At 33.5% G+C, this 18,463-nt stretch overlaps 1 protein-coding gene across 1 annotated transcript in view; it reads right to left on the bottom strand.

The window, feature by feature from the left end:
* LOC149791740 (low-density lipoprotein receptor-related protein 5-like) overlaps window positions 1-17,566 on the bottom strand; it is a 47,182-nt gene extending 29,616 nt beyond the window's left edge. The window contains exons 1-8 of the mRNA XM_089969468.1: window positions 17,471-17,566; window positions 16,454-16,582; window positions 13,966-14,202; window positions 13,123-13,291; window positions 11,687-11,814; window positions 1,762-1,921; window positions 1,182-1,291; window positions 60-188 (exon numbers count right to left, since the gene is read on the bottom strand). Coding sequence (XP_089825594.1) covers window positions 60-188; window positions 1,182-1,291; window positions 1,762-1,921; window positions 11,687-11,814; window positions 13,123-13,291; window positions 13,966-14,202; window positions 16,454-16,490 — 970 coding nt within the window. The 5' untranslated portion in view covers window positions 16,491-16,582; window positions 17,471-17,566. The remainder of the gene's footprint in view (window positions 1-59; window positions 189-1,181; window positions 1,292-1,761; window positions 1,922-11,686; window positions 11,815-13,122; window positions 13,292-13,965; window positions 14,203-16,453; window positions 16,583-17,470) is intronic.
* Window positions 17,567-18,463: the final 897 nt, after the last annotated feature.

The raw sequence follows: 18,463 nt of genomic DNA, 5'->3' as shown, positions 1-18,463 counted from the left end.
TGGAATGATTGGCTGATTCTTCAAAGAAGGAAAACAAAAAATATTGTCCTATAACTTACATTTTTCGCATGTCTGACCATCCGATTGCAGTATAATACCATCGGAGCATGCACATACCCTTGAACCACCAGGTTGAGGGAAACAAAACTGGCTACAACCTCCACGTCCATTAGAACACCCGTTAATGCCTGTAATATTAGTAAGTAACACTTAAAGATTAGGTCCAATTTATTATTCATATAGCTTATTGATGAGCATATATTTTGCTAAACAATAAACTAATACTTATCATTATATAAAGATATAGATTCAGTTATACATCAGGTTCCACACCAGAGTATATACATTGTCATCGAATTACATGGTTATATATATATATATATATATATATATATATATATATATATATATATATATATATATATATATATATATATATATATATATATATATATATATATATATATATATAGAGAGAGAGAGAGAGAGAGAGAGAGATAATAACCTACCAAACTTATATATATATAACAGTTATTGGATTCTTTAACATTATTGTTTAATTTAAATCAGAATTATTTTCCTCTGTAAACCTTATCATCGGACACACAATATGCACAAATTAATGTAGGGTCATAAGCTAGAGATATTTATTATGATACAAATTGTGCGATACGTTGTTCCCTAAGAGCGTGCGATGTACAATAGTTGCAAGCTTGACAATTCGTTTCCCTTCATGATGGATTCATAAGTCAAAGTTGCAACCTAATTTCATTACTCTTTGATGACCAATATTGTATTATTTTGCAATATAGCTACGCATTTGTAACACCTTTCACACACCAGAAATAATCCATTCGTGAATGGAAAATATACGTTATATATACGGTTGACGAAATATGTAAGAAATAATATTGCTAGCACAGCCTCAGCAAGAGAATAGTTCTCAGGTATCGTGACTTACGTAGTGCTTTATAACTCAATATTATTAACTTTTACCTAGCTAATGCAACGTTCATATAGCTGGGGGTCTCTCAGGTGCTGTTTGTTTGTACATTCTTGTATCTAATCTATAACTCATGATACTACCGATACTAACAGATATTATCGTATAGCTGACATGTAACCACCTTATAGCTTGACCATATATTTAGCTGATACCCATCATTGTGACCCAAGATTACCTGTAGGACTGTAGCCATCTTTGTGTACGTGTATACCACTTAAGCGGGAAGATACGGTTGGGCCGACGGAAACTGGTCCACTTCCATTTATAGCAATTCTCATCACAACGCTAAAGGATATACATTATAACATACATTGTAAAGAATAAAGTATATTGATTATTGGTTATGAAAATACAACATTGATCGTATCGATGACTATACGAATGATTTTTATTAATATAATTAGAACCAAAATGATTGTAGTTTTCTTTGTAGTTTTGTTACCCACTGGGTATTATTTAAAAACATAATGTTTGAATTGTTAAATATTTGAGGTAATGGACGGATGCAAAATTGCGTTTAGTATCTCTCTTTCCCTATATATATATATATATATATATATATATATATATATATATATATATATATATATATATATATATATATATATATGCAGATACAGAGTGTGAGAGAGAGAGTGAACATTCTTTGCCTAAGAATTCTAAACACGATCATGAATGATTATATTGAATAACCTAATTGATAAAACAATAAAGAAAATGAGAGAAATAGGCAAAGACAATTTGTCAGACGGTACTTCTGCGTCCAGCCCGTGAAGTATAGGTAAGTCTGGTACAATGCAATTCCAAAGAAATGTGTTCCCTGTTGTGCCTGGTAAACTATCTGTCGATTTGAACCATTCACATTAGCTCGCTCTATTTTCGCCGTTCCCCCATCACACCAATATATTACTCCCGCTGCAAAATATTTTCAAAATTGTAAAATTTATGCACTTTCTAAGATATATTTGCCATACAGTGTAATTGCAGGTCATGCATATTGTAGAAGCACGATGGATAATAATAGTGTGAATCACAAACATGATGAATATGTAATTGGATTTGTCAAAAGAGAAATGACAAGGCTTCTTTCTTACCTAAGAACATTAATCACACATGTTATAGTTAATTTTCTTATGGCTGGATTATAATCTTGAATTTGGAAGTATTTGCTTACATTTTAATTTTCAGCTTTATAGCGGATTTCAGACGCCGTCGAAAAGTATAATAACTGTCTCATATTATTGCATTGGTTCACCAAACATTTAAATGATATACAGCTTCCTCTAGGTAATAATGTGTTAATAACGTGCTACATCTACTGAAATGCTTGACGTACATTGCAGTTTTAACTGAAATAGAATATGATTGTTTGTTCTGATAGGGTCTCACTTTTATGTAAATTATGAAAATATGATTCCTCTAATGCTGATGCGATGTTCATCGTTCGAATCTTGCTGATGTAGTCGATTCATCGTGATCCTGCTAAACGTTAAAATTTAATAATATATATAGTCAATTATAACTTAGCGAAGAAGAAGCTTTTTTATCAGTTTCATGCCCACTTCCAACCCACCCACCCCCTCTCTCGCATGTGATTATCAGTAGTTTCCACCAATTGAAATTATTTTTTCTTATACTAGATTATTCGTTAATCTTAATTCACAATAGTTTCCCGTCACACTGATCACAATGTTAACAAACATTGTGCATTTGAAGTTGCAATTTACTTTACGAAATATTCTGGACGAATATTAGTAGTGCATGTGGGTTAATGTACATGCTTTTTAGTTCGTTCAGTTATAAAGCAATTGAATATATAATGACCTGATCAAGAATATTCCTGGAAATTATAATGAAAACTAACGCAAACTTTGCTTTACACTAAAGCTGTGAATTGCTAATCACAGTGTAGTTCTTATTGTCATCAGTATACATACATAATTTTCTGTTTCCAACATACTCTATTGCAGTAGTTTTGCAAGCTTGCAGATTCGGTTAAATTTTAAACATTTAAGTCATTCTCTTGATATATGCATAAAAACATACAAACATACTTGCAGATATTTGTTAGAAAATATGACTGGCTGTTCTACAAAAAGGTGGTGTATTCAACATTTATGGATGGATACATATCCATAATATGATTTGTTATGACTATATGGTCTTAAAATTAGCAACTGAACAGAGCGAAAACCAACCAATGTTTTAAAAATTCAGTGCATAATGCATTTCCTTATAACACAAAGTTAAATTTTAAAAATGACGCACAGTATTATGGTTTAAATCCATATCACAATTTGAAAAGTATTAATTATTTCGAAAGAATTCCAGTGATGTTCCTAATGAATTTCAATACTGACTGTGCTGATATACAAATACATGGAAAAGAATTGATGTGCAATCAATATTGAGGTATCACAATGATATAAAATATCCTTAAAAGAATTCACATTGATACAGAAATAATGATTTTGTGCGACATTATAAATGATAAGCACTTAGTAAAGTTAAAGAATAACTTGAAAATGTAAATCTTCTCAGATTAAACTGTTTAAGACCGATTCAATTACACATGTGCTAAAAAAGAAATGAGTCCTTATGAAGTAAACAAACTTTATATAAAAAGCTAAGATACAATAAAAGAAACATGATGACCTTCACTTTCCAATCAAATTCGGAAAAATACGTAATTTCTAAAAGATACTAGTCCTTTAACTCAACACCTGTAAATATGTTACTTCTAATTAAAAATGCTCTTGTGAAAATAATCGAAAAGCATATACAAATATTATATATGTAACATACTGTTTACAAAACAACAAGACATTAGGCAGGTAGGCACAACTCATAGCCTGAGATGTGGTAAAAAGTCAGTTGCACTACACATTAAATATACATAACTTATAATCTTGGACATAAGCCAAAGCATAGTGCAAATCAATATACAGAACAGATTAAAAAGAGGTACAGTACGGCAGCAACTACTGTCGGAAAACACAAGCAATTTAGTGCGACGATATGCTTGTTCTATACGCAATTTAGTTGCCAAGATATGCTTGCTATTCCGTCAGCTGATCACTCAATATTAAAATGTATTTCTCTTTCTCTCCCTTTCTCTCTCTTTCTCTCTATTTCTCTCTCTTTTAAGTTCATCGTTTGTTGTTTCAGCACACGATAGGCTATACATGGCGGCCAGTATTAATGGTGGAGGAAGAACCCGGGAAAACCCCGGAAAGAACCACCGACCCTCGAGAAGCTACTGGCAAGCTTTCTCACATATCCACATTGGCCGAATCCGAGACTCGAACCTACGCAGACAGAGGTGAGATGGCAGTGATCCGTAACGGAGAGCGCATTAGACCACTCGGCCACTCGGGGCCCCCATAAACAGATGGTACAAGCTGGCCTAGACAATTCATGTCAATTAGTTACGTCACCTGAAATATAGTGAATATGATAAACAAAATAATGAGCCTACTACGGACCTATTGCACAAAGGCTCTAATATATTTCATATAGGTCACCGCAATTGTTTGTGTTCCTAGTTTGTCGTTGAAAAGATAGATAAACAGATAATAATCGTGGAATATTACCACGATATCACATGCGGGAAGATTGTGTTGTACTCTGCTGTATGACACATGATTGAAAGGTTACTTTTATTACTGGCCATAATGAACTTCGGTGTAATGCTTACTTAACTTGAGTATGTATATAAATATATATATATATATATATATATATATATATATATATATATATATATATATATATATATATATATATATATATATATATATATATATATATATATATATATATATATATATATATATATATTCATACGCAATGGCATTATGATCATAAAGAATATACAGGAAAATGAAACGATGTTTGAAGGCGACTCTATCGAATATTGTTTCACTCAAGTAAGGAACGAGTTACGGTTTAAAGTCATTTATTATAGGTAAATTTTACTAAGTATGGATTTTTGTCAGGTCATTATCCGTTAAATGTTTGGCCACGAGATATATAATATAAATTCCCTTAAGCAATGGATGATTAAAGAGGTGGGTTACTTTTTGTCCTTTGTTTTATATTAGTTTTATTTCTTAATCTCAGAATGTATTTTTGGTATATGCTTATATACGTAATTAGTACAAGTAATGGTCATTGGGGATGGTGATACTACTCTATGGTTTCAAACAATATAGCATGAAATAGTAAAAAACAAAAAGTTTGGCAAAATTTTTAAAATAATATATTTCCACTGAATACAGAGTGTAAAGTTAAAAGAACTTAATTGCGTTGTAAACCAAACCCAAAATACCAAAATAGGCTTTAAAGTTCTATCACAGTTAAAAAAGTATATTGTATTCCGAATGAAATCCACTTATGTTCTTAGTGAATTCCTACCTTAAATGTCATAATGTGACATAATCTGAGATATATTGATGTGTTAAAAGTATAATAATGATATAATCCAAAATGTCCTTGAATGAATTCATTATTATCTCAAAGTAGTGATTTAGTCCGAAAAAGATCAAGGAGTGCGTTATAATTCCGAAGAATAATTTAAATAAACAAATCATGTCAAATTTTAAATTAACGCAACTACCAGTCTAATTCAAATACTGATGTTAACATAGGAATCATTAATTCTGATGAAGAAAACCAAGTTTAATTTAAAATATTAGACACAATAAAAGGACCAGGATCAGATGTAGCACTGCATTTCCAATACATTCTAATTTGTTACTAAGGTCAGTGTTTTACTTTAACTTTAGCAAGGAACATGGGAAATATCAGGTAGACCAGGAATTGTCAAGTGGAAAACCAATGTCTTGAACTAAGATCCATGCAAACTAAAGTACCCACGCGAAATAATTGTCTTAAAACATAATCTATAACCATATACAACTATTACCTATGAAATATTTTCTTTACTAAATACTACATGCAAGCTAGAATCATGAAAATACATGAAACCCACAATATGGCTGCATATTACAATGGGATGTCTTTAACAATCCGTAGCCAAGCGGATGCAAAATAATCGAAACAAACTCTAGAGACTTCCTGCGTGTTTATAATTTCGAAAAGATATTTTACCAGATTTTTATTCATATTCCACGCATAATAGGGTTTTAAATAAATATCAATTAGAGTGGCAGTTTTTCTGATTTTTTAAATAAATTTTAGATAAAATTGTTTACCTTATTTCATCATGTTCTTTAGATCTTTGTTATGCGTACTTGTTAAAAATTCACTCTTTCAGCTGTTTCTTGTTAATGTTCAATTTGCTAAATCAAGCTTTCGAGCTCGCATTTATTATTAAATATGACGTTGTTACCTTTAAATTTAAATATGCTGAACATTGTGTTAAGATCTTATTCAAGCACGATTCGTATAATGTCCTCTGTTGACAATTTCTCTAATGAACTCTCACAAAAGAATTTAGAAGTATTGAAAATGTAAAATTATTAAATAAACTCAAGCTTGATGCTAAAATCGGGAAAAATTGTAAATATATAATGTTGACCTCATCACGGCTGACCGTTGATTCCTATTGGTGTTCGTATTTTCATTGACAATTAAGGGCCATATTGATGTTTAGAAAATTCCGATTTCAGCGAACCATCACACATCTTTATTAGTGAAACCTCTCACAAGTTAAGAGACAAAGAAGGACACATTTTTGTCATTATTCACTTGGTCAAGCAATGTTGCAATTCACCAGGTGGAGAAAAGTTTTAGGACTCACTACTAAAACCTCAATATGTTTATATATATTTTTAAAAATATGATTATTTTTCACAAGAGAAAGCAAATTGTTAAGTAAATTATGTTTCTCCGAGAATACTTACCCAATCGCATTACGATGGGGAATACTAGCCTGCTATCTAGCGAATCAAGCCCTCCTATAAAACAAAATAATCGTCGTATCTTGTCTACTTGTAGATAACCAAGTGCAGTAACTCCTGTTCATTATCTCTCCTTAATACCGCCAGGTGTCGCCAGTTTTTAGCTGAGCAAGACACTAACGCAGATTCTCACATGCCGGGGTGGTTGGGAGGATTCCCTAACATAATGTGATTGGGTAAGTATTCTCGGAGAAACATAATTTTCTTAAAAGTTTGCTTCCTCCTTCGAATACGTTCCCAAATCAAATTCCTTTAAGAGAATAAGTAATTGAAGAAGGGGATGACTAGCATCCGACCTCTATCTATGGTATTCCTTTTTGAATGAGTGGCTAGATTCTCCATATATAAGATAAGCCATTCTCCTAGTGATACAAGCAACACAGCCTGTGATCCTTTGATCTAACACTATAGTGTGATTGAAACTATGAAGATGGAGCCTTCTAACCTGAAAAAAAAACATTTTACTGGCGAATCAAGCGAAGCAACATGATGTGTTGCTGGATCTAGTTGGGTCTGTGGGCCGTTTGTCCCGCAGCGACCATCCCAACTAGATTCACAGTTTGTCTCTCCAACGCTAAATCTCTCAGGTAAACACTCTAGAAAGTTGACAGTGCATGCCAGCCAACAGCTTCTACATTATCTCGGACCAAAACGTTGCATTCGGAAGGCAGGTTCGCGTAACTGTGACGAGACTTCTAAGCAGTAATGTACGTGAGGCTATTCCGATCTGGTGAGATGTCAGAGTAAACCAAGCGTACGTCCCACTTCAGCCAGTAATAAAGGGCATGAAGTGGGGTATCCTGTGTTCTGGCTCTCAGAGAATGCTCGAAATTTAGCAGCAGTAGTAAACGAGAGGCGACTGTGATCTGGTGAGAGGTCAAAATCAACCAAGTCTACGACCCACTTCAGCCCTGAAGAAAGGGCTTCAGGGGTGATATCATGTGCCGGCTCACACTTGAAGAAATTATCATGTTTGCGCACCATATATATATATGCACTGCAAGTGAATCCTTGAGAGCACTAACAAGATCTTGCATAGTTGTTGTTCTCGACCAAGTTATAGAAGAGAGCGAGCAAGGGAAGATTGTTTGACTACCGACAGACGGTAACCTATTTTGGGGGCTACGAATCCTGATTGTATCAAGAGAACCAGTGAAATCTCCGATCTGAACTGCAAGGAATTCCATTCAACATAAAGGTGTAATTAGCCCTCTTATCTTTCATGCAGAAGCTAAAGCTTTCAGGAAATATGGTCTGTTTGATAGTAACTTTAGCGATGTGCAGGCTAAGCGTTCGAATGGGATCTAATCGATCCATGTTAAAAGCCAGAATTGGATCCCTTTGGAGACAAAATAGAGGACCCGACAGTTCTCTATCCCGCGTGATCATGACTGTTTCATTTAAGAAGACATAAAGCGGGCCGCGGATACCTCTGGTGCCGGTCATAAGGCCTGGTTGAACGGACAGATTTCTCATTAAAATCTTGGCGTGGTAATAATAAGAAACTGACAGAGTGGCATGGACAGACTCATTATTGAAGTCTCCGGTATAGTAATGATAACGGTACCGACTGCTTGGCTATCTATCACTAAGATCCACGTATGAAGATTGTGTCTGGACCATTTCAACGAAAAGGTCATCATGATGAGATGGCTGGGCTGCCGGTGTTGGCTGGACTGCTGGTGTTGGCTGTGATGGTGCTGGTGTCGGTCCCGCCATATTATCAGTTGGATCCTATGGGTCTATCGTTATCCCCATGTGCCTGGACCTAACAGGCCCAAAGACAATGCTCAGACATGCGAAGGGGGGGGGGGACTTACGCCACATGGGCTGCATAAAATTGCATCGGTATCGCCAGCAATGAACCGTAGGTTGTTTCCTTGATTTATTCTGTCTTCTCTTCCCTTCAATATCGAACTGGACGAACGCAGTCCACGTGCATATGATGCATATAGTATTTGTTTTAAATCCTGCTGAAACAACAGAAGAAGAGAAAACGAAGCATTTATAAGCAAATTAGTATGTGACTAATTATCTAATAGCATGAATTGTGTCATGCGTAAAATAAGCATTCCTCATGACAAGACACAATAAAAAACATATTAGAAATTAGTATGGAACTAACTAGCTAATTCCATAATTGCTACTCATTTACGACTTATTACCTAAAAAGGAAACAGAGACTTCCGCAGACTCCTTATTATAGACGTCTGCATATCAGAAACAATGTTCACATAATATAAAAAATGCAAGGGTTGTGGTAGACGTCCATGCTTGGAAGTTGCATATAGATCATTACAATTTATATTCTGCTGAAACGACACAAAAGGCACAAAAGTAAAGCAGAAACTAGTAATGTGTTGGAATTGCTTAGTCGCTAAAACACTGTCGAACACAGGTCAGTGAAAATGTCGTAACAGAAACAGGTGGCCCTTTATAAACATATGCGCAATACTTAGTTAATAATTAAACCATACTATTATGAAAATTCCCTGAAAGCCGAATAAACTAAGCGCAGTTATCAAGCAACACTTTAGATTTTCGCTAATAAGAACTCGATAGCGGACGGAGTAAGCAAATAAAGTCAAAAGTACGCTAACTCGTAATGTCCTTATGTAAGGTCAACGATAGCGTGGTGGGACGGGGGTCTTGCAAGACAAAGTCCTGATAAGTAACAAGTCACTCAAAAATTGGCGAAACAAATTCTACACTTAAGCATTCAACCTGTAGTAGATTGATAAAACTGCACAATAAATTCAAAAGGAGCGTAGGATGAGCCCATATGAACACAAACCAGGCTGGTTTATCGGAGGCTATTTCACTGTGTGTGTGTGTTATGCACCAAAGCAAAGCTAAAATCTGACTACATCTGGTGGTATCAAGGTGAGGTAATGAACAAGAGCTACTACCCTTTGTTGATCTTATAAAAGGATAGGATAAGACCATTTTCATCATTTAGTAGGCTGGAATCGCGAGAGAGCAGGTAATATTCCGTAACGTAATGTGACTGGGGAGCGAATTTGAAGTAGAAATGTTGCTAAATTAGATTAGAATTAGTTATATAAGTATTGTTTCCAATTACCTCTCATTTTCAAATTATGCATGCTGATGTAAACCATTTCTAATGCAAATAAGATCAAAACAACAGCTGAGTGGTCAAAAACTAATTGAGAGTATGACAAATAAATCTTCAAGCTTTTGTGGTCAGTCAGCAACATTCGTTGATACGGATCCCGGGAGCTCCATATAATGGTGGTTTGTCCAAAATGGATGTTAGAACAAAAGTTGGTGAAAATTGTTTAAAAATGGAAGTTACCGATATTTTCTTATGAGATGTAATTGCATACTTTTATAAGCATCTGCTGCATCATTTAGCTTTGGTGTGCAATTGAATACCTCGTGACCAACAAGCTCTTTTGCGGTGAAATCATTCTTCACGCTTGTTTTTTGTAGCGTGAATGTTAAATATTAACCCTATTTAAGTTTTCGTTCATCCTGTTAGTTTTTATGTGATAGCTGTGTAAGCAACATGACTTTCAGGTAAGAGAGTAAAGATGTGATAAAAGCCGTCTTTTACAAACATCAAGAACATAATTTTCGCTTTCACTTATCCACCATGACATTCTTTTAAAACAACTACATTCAGAATCGTTCGACTTACTTTCCTTCAATTTGATTCCAACGTTTGAACGTTTTGTTGACTGTGTTAGCCAGGTTTATTATTACCACGATTTAAACAATGCAATATAACATGCCTATCAGTTATTTGCAGTTTTAAAGTTAAATTATTTTTCTCTATATATTACATGATTTTGTGCAATCGGTACCGGTTGACTATGCAGAATGTATTAGATTGTCAAGTTGAATTGCGAATTTAGCAGAAAAAACCACTTGTGCATATCAGCATTTCAATATATCAATTGTTAAGTTTGAATAAAAAATGTGCCATCGTATGTGATATTGATATGGTAAATGTAAGAGAGATTCTGTTAAATATAGACAACGTTAAGTTAAACTCGATCCGTTATGTAAGAGAAAAGAAGACAAAATATATGTTTGCAACATACAAAACATTATACATCAGTTGAGTGAATGTACGCTTTTGCAGATGCCGTTCTTAGTTATTAAGAAACATAACACTGTTCATGGTTCATTCTATGGTAGAGCGTCTCATGTATATAGGTGGAGGATTGTTAGTGCAATTCAGTATATCATATCTTCATTTACGACACATGATGAATATAAGCTGAAAGAAACATAAATAGTTTATATGCTCAGAAAAAACAACACTATGTTTAGTTTTTAAAATATCTTATCGTGTTAGCCAGTATTAGATCTGACATGAGTATTAGCATCTGAATTGATAAGTCAACAAATGATTGATTTAATTGGTAAATACACATATTCACAAAGTATTTAAGAAACCGGAGATCGATTCGTTCAAACGACTGGCTAATGACAAATAACACAAATCCAAACATTGTTTTAACATACGTTAGTGTACATTTTCGAACCTTTAAAGGTTTCAAAAGTTAAAATAGTTTGATTAGAACCTCCATAAAGTCTAATATATATATATATATATATATATATATATATATATATATATATATATATATATATATATATATATATATATATATATATATATATATATATATATATATATATATATATAGTATTTTTGATCAGTGTAAGTACTACATTGTCAATTTATGATTGCTTCTAGAAGTAGAGCAAGCTAAAATGTACAAACCAGTGATGTCCACAGTTAGACCATTAGGCCATACGAGTCCAGTCTTGATAAGCTCCTGCCGGTGTGAGCCATCGTAGCTAGCTTTCTCTATCTTTGATATATTTCCCCAATCTGTCCAGAATATGGTACTAGAAGCGAAAGTAAATATTATAATTATTAACGAATTATGGAAAGAAATGCAGCACAGGAAGATATTCTTTCTAGGTCGTGTTTCGTCTCGAAATAATATTATGTTAAGGCTTAAAAGTACAAAGAAATAATGAATACTTCTATTAGGTACCGTGTTAATAATATCAAAACAAGCCTTATCTAAAGATACAATATATGTGAATGTAAAACGAACTATTGAATACATTTCAAATACAATTGTTTACATTAAATCTTGCTTTATAATATTTTTCAACAGCATTGTATTGTGCTTTGACAGAAATGTTCATGTTTTTGATTCTTTGTTCCCTTTGAAATGTTGATTGTTTCTAAGATTTTGTATAAATTGTTCATTTTATACAGAAACAGTGATTTGTTTTTTAATCAAGGTTGTTATCATATAATATGTAACACAGATATATTACCCAATAGTGATCCATCGAAACATACAGCAATGCAAACATACGTGAAACAACAGAACAACTAGCTATTGGTTTGGTCAACATACTATTTATCTGCATCTCAAATAATTGCTACTCAGGTGTGTCATTTACGAATTACTGCTACTGGCACAGCTTGTAAAGTTAAACAGTAATTAAGAAATACATGAGAAAGTATAGTATTTACGATGATATTGGTGCCGTCGTTAGTATGAGCAATGATCTATATATATTTTAGCAAACTGTGGTAAGATGCAATTAAGGGAGACATAATATAAGGCGCATGAAGGCTTGTAAAATCCGCTTGATACATTGATACAATAGATTTGTCCTCTGATTTGGCCATACAGACTATTTTAATATATAGCGTCAGTAAAACATACAAAAACAAATATGTGCACAATAAAGTTCTTTAAATATCATAAACCATTATAATCCACAAAATAACATCAACAGTAGGAGGAAGGGATAATTATTGAAATAGTATGACTCCTGAATAATCCATTCATAATAAACACATATATGCTTTTATTGTTTTCAATAAGACCGCCAGTTTTAATTCACAATATGAAGGAAGACTGTAAGTTTATTTTGCTGTAAACGTGAAACATCATACCCTTCCGCGTATACAATTTGAATTATGCAATCAACAGAGAGGACAACGTTGGCTTAAATAGCAAATAATTTTGCAATTCCATTGCAGCTAACAAGCTACACTGAAACAAACGCATATCCTTAGGGAGTCTAACAAATTTGTTTGCAAAAATCGTACATATTGACTAATAAATACATTGGCATGAGCGAATAACGTATCGACTCTCTTTCTCTGAGTGCAGAATCTAGCAATACCCATTGAATGGATCTACCACAATGGCTCTTGGTTCATCCAAACTACTATTTATGACAGTTTTCCGTATGGAGCCGTCAAAACTAAGGACTGCAATGATGTCATTCCCTGTGTCTGTGTAAAAGAGTAGTCTTGATATGGCATCCACTGCAATTCCATCAGGTACAGCAACTGCAAGCAAGGAAAAATTAAATCTTCAATAGAGAATACAATACGTTAGAATATTTAGTAAATACATTTGTACTATAATTAAGGGGAACCGAGTGGCCGAGTGGTCTAAAGCGCTCAACGTTACGGATTACTGCCGTCTCACTTCTGTCTGCGTGGGTTCGAGTCTCGGGCTCAGCCAGTACGTGACAAAGCTTGTCAGTAGCTTCTCTTAGGTCGGTGGTTCTTTACGGGGTTTCCCCGAGTTCTTCCTCCACCATTTATGCTGGCCGCCATGTAAAGCCTATCTTGTGCTGAAAAAACTCTACAAAAGCAACAACTGCACTATAATTATAGCTCTTTCTGATGACTTGAAACAAATATTAAAGATAGTTTGAAAATATGTTCTATGCATAGAGATACATTTAGTTTCCTCTTTACATGAATCTCGAGCATCTCAGAAAGGGTATAGATTATAATGGATTAATGTTGCAAAGATATTTGTTTCTGGTTGTAGTTTTGAAACTGCATTTTGACGAATAGGCATCATTTCGTAATACCAGAGTTACTTCAATATTCTTTGAAAACAATTATTTGTTCAATAACTGAGGAACAAATGCAGAAAACAGTACATCTTTGCATACTATGAAGTCAGCAGTATAAAATTCGTTTTCTAGATACATTCGGTAACAACTTACCACTATTCAATGGGATTATTGTCGTTTGACTATGTCCATATATCGAGGCTGAAAAAATCTGCCGAAGACCAACATCTGTCCAGTATATTGAACCCTCGATTGGGTCATAGTCAATGGCAACAGGGTTCTTTATTTGTTGAACTGGAATGGTGGCAATGCTGTAGCTATCCATGTCCATGCGGTAAATAATTTTGTTGCTTGACTCAGTAATCAGTAAAACGTTGTCAGGTGGGTTGTCTTGGCAACGAAAGAGCAAACAAATACATAAATAAATAAATATTTTAAATATTTCCAAAAAAAGATTAATATATACATTTTAAAGCTTTAAAGGAAATGTATGTAATATGGGTTCCTTATAAGTTGCCATGTTATGAAATTCTTTAAAATTTCGATTTCAATATATGTCAGATAATTTTGCTAATGCGTGTTTTTCACAAAAAGAAGTAAATATACATTCATCGCTTTTCGTACAATTATCTGTATAAGATAATTTACCCAGTGGACATTCTGCATGTTAAAATATTGTTATGGATCTGATATTTTGCGTTAATCCGACTAATGAGTTCAACCAAAATGAAGATAAATAACTTATCTCATGAGGCAAACTTAAGAAAATGTGTTCTACAAGTTCAGAAATAAAAACGATAGTAGCTAATGAAAGCAGGCGTCATCGGGGCATATAGGTCATGCATACATGTTTTACTACTTTACAATGTAGTCAAGAATCATGAATGTGCACTCATTTACAGAAACACGCAGAAGATCTCAGCTTCCTAATTATAACAAAATTTGCTGTGCATTCCATTCAGTTGCCGTTGAATAACTGATGCGGTGATTCTAGTTTCTATTTTACACATGTAACAGAAAGTCTTCGTCTCGATCAATCTCTGCTTACGAAATAGAGAAACACGTAACGGGCCTTTTCTACATTCCTGAAGTATTATGTGAAGGGTGTGCTCAGAAACCAACAGACGTACGTAAGATATAACATAAAGCTATTAATTGACTGTCACGCCAACTGGATTATTGCACTTTGAAAAATTCTTCACAGGTATTTTACTCGGTGTTGTAACGCAACAAATTACTTTAATTGAGCATTCTCCTCCATTCAGTTATAATATTCGATTACATGGTCCACTTGGTACTTTCATATTAAATACATGTAATAATATCTACCTGAGAAAATGTTACTTTCAAAATTGCTTTATATATACATATGTGAGCATAAAAGCGCGATTTCTTGATTTTACTTATGATAAAACCTAGATAATTGGATTTAAAATATAGCCAAGGTATAATAATGTGAAGTAAACATTGGAAACACTGCAGCGTTTAAAATTAAGTAATGTAAGAAAGTAAGAGACAATTTGTCCGAGGAACAAGCAACACCTCAAAAATTGCGTACATAAGCCTAGTTATGAACACTGGAAAGATGCAAATATTCTGCAAACTGTACAATAAAACAATCACGTTAATAAATTGTAAACAACGCAGATCAATATAAAATCCGACCTTAAATGTAGGTAGCATGTAACAACCTGCAAAGAATATTATTTAACATATTTAATGGCATTTAATTGCCAAAGTTGCATGGATTGTGGTTGCTAACGAAGGGTGACATAAGTATCTGGTGAATAATTATTTGGCAATAATTTTGATTTTTTTTTATTCAAACAAAGCACCATCTAGGTACCAGGCTAGCAAAGCAGGTAAAAAGTACGTGTACCGGGCTGTAATACCAAGGGCTCAACTTTGTCATCTGGGGCCAAACGTTCAATCAGTAAATCGTTGACTAATAGTGTATTAGGTACTTAAAAATGCATTCGTTTTGCGTTAAAAAAAATAAAATATTTTTCTGTTCATGTAAACGATTCTTTACAAAATTTCATTATGTTCACTGCTGCGGTTTATTTATGTTAATTTACACGCCGATTATTCTAAGAAGATAACGTACAAGTATTCATGCTTTCTCTGGGAATATATTTTGTTTTAGCGAGTGCCGCAACATTAGCGTTCTGTGATGAAAATGCATTGAACTCATCATCAATGTGAATACCACTCTATTGTTTAAATTTTATTCAGCCTTTATAAGAGCTAACAAAATATTCACGTCCTATTTCATAGTTAACATTTATATTCTACGCAAGAAGAGAAATTACGACTGTGGTTTCCGTATATTTGATTTAAATAAGTTAGCGAACTATCAAACATAGACTCATGGTAGAAAGTCAAAACCTTGCAAATTCTCACAGTAATTTGAAACTGTTATATGAAACTACAAAACCAGTATGCGTTGCAACCACTTCTTATGGAGTCTAAGCGATTAAATTGTAATTAAATTTTCAATTGAAATGTATAACAACTATATGTACAACAGAAAATATAAAGCCCACACAATTTTAAAAGAGCGTTACGTGCAAAATAAAAAAATGGGTAATCAAAGAAAAATTAATAAATCAGCTCGAAAAGACAACAAAAGATGACTTACTCTCTTTGCAGGTTTGACCATCGGCTTGGAGAGTCATGCCATCAGGGCAGGCACACTGTTTGCTACCACCGGGTTGCGGAAAACAAAAGTGGCTACACCCATCTCTTCCGTTAGAACACCCATTAATTCCTATATAATTTTGTATATTATCGGATCAAAAGATTATGCATATAATTCTTGTAAAAGGTATATGTTTCGTTTTCAAAATATTTCATAAACTCAAAGAGCTTTGACGTCATTTAATGATAGCATAACGTATCATTACGACAAATAAGATAAGAGCAACGAAATTAATCACACTGAATTTCAAAATGCAATAAATGGAAAAGATGCACCATGTGCCTTTTACCACGCTTATCTACAATGTTAAAATTCATTGTGTCAGTGTTTGTTATTCTGACAAATCGTAGTTGATTACAGAAAACAAATTTGTATATTGATCAGTCCTTATTATGGTTTCTCAGGAACAATCAAAATGGTCATTCGTTTGTTTCCTAATCAAGTCAACAACATGACAAGTGTTGACAAGTGTTTTTGTAGGCATCTGTACATTTTGAAAAGGATATAAATAAAATGTATTTAATTCTTGTCTTTAAATATAATGCAACAAAATATTTATGAGTGTTTACAAGTATATTTTTGAATCAATGACATGAATCCGTAAGATTGAAATACGAAACACATGTCCAGTTAAAATTCACTTAATAATGTTACAATAAATGCTTCCGTAATAAAAGACTTAGATTATCATCTAAAATCAAATACGACTTACATATTTATTATATATTCATCCTTAAAATTCCTTTACATTTACATTTATTGATTGTGCTGTTTACAATAATTTTAAAGAACATCAATTAGCGTTTGTCAAAAGATTTTTCTTAAATTGGAGTATGTAATGACACAAAATTCACAGCGGTACTAAATTTTTGATTTCATTAACTCCAAAAATCTACATCTTTCACATTTGTTACAATACGAATCAATATGGAATCATTTATAATTGAATACCACTACCTTGGACCCCAATTCCATTTGTGTGCGCCCGTATGCCACTTAACCGTCCAAATGCGGAAGGACCAACGGACGACTGTTCACTTCCATTTGTTCTAATTCTCATTACAGAGCTAAAATATACGCAGTTTCATACCATGAAATGGAAATGATAAGGGCAGTGATGACAATGACCAAACGTTTGTTACTTGTTACAACTAATAAAACATATTATATATGTGACGGTCTTCATTTTCAAGCCATAACTTGTGCACATGTAATGACAGACGGAAAATAGAAAATGAATGTTCGGTCCTCGAAAGGTAAAACGTAATTGTTTGTCCGTGTTAATCCAACATCTGAGACACTCAGGATATCAATAATGTGATTTGAATAGATTTTAATCTTATAAACAGATGCGTGCACAACGTTACTGTGCGTAGTATACGAGTGTGACGATATTCATGTACCAGTAACAGGACTACACGCAGAAGTGATGTCCAGGTGCGCTATTCACCTAAAGAGTGGACATGTGAGAAATTGTGCATGCAGATTGTATTGTCTTTTTGTTCTAATGTAATTTATTCTTCCAAATCCCTTCATTTATTGGTTCAGGTATGATTGGTTCATAAGTCTGATACACAGTAACTGCTAAGTGTTATGACTGTCATACGGGATAACTTAGGGTTCAAAATATGTGTAACGATATGCACTTACGTTTGCCAGATGAAATGATCTTCAGACATTACAGACATTCACCTCAACGATTTATTAAAAACGTTCTTTGTCAAAAAATCAACGCACTTGACCACTTTATGAGACGCCAAAATATACATTGAGACTTTTACCCATCACACCTACCAGAAAAGGAACAAATGAACGTAACGTTTTGGATTGATGATTATGCATAGGGAAACAATATAATACATTTGAATATCTTGATTGTATGCAAGAAAAGCGATCATATAAGTTCTTTTCTGGTATACAATTTTGTAGGATCCTACTAGAGTGTTTAAA

Source organism: Sinohyriopsis cumingii, chromosome 9 (assembly GCF_028554795.1).
Source record: "Sinohyriopsis cumingii isolate HCF-2022 chromosome 9, ASM2855479v2, whole genome shotgun sequence".
Classification (NCBI taxonomy): domain Eukaryota; kingdom Metazoa; phylum Mollusca; class Bivalvia; order Unionida; family Unionidae; genus Sinohyriopsis; species Sinohyriopsis cumingii.
The sequence above is the reverse complement of the archived record's forward strand: the minus strand, read 5'-3'. Positions and strand labels throughout refer to the sequence as shown.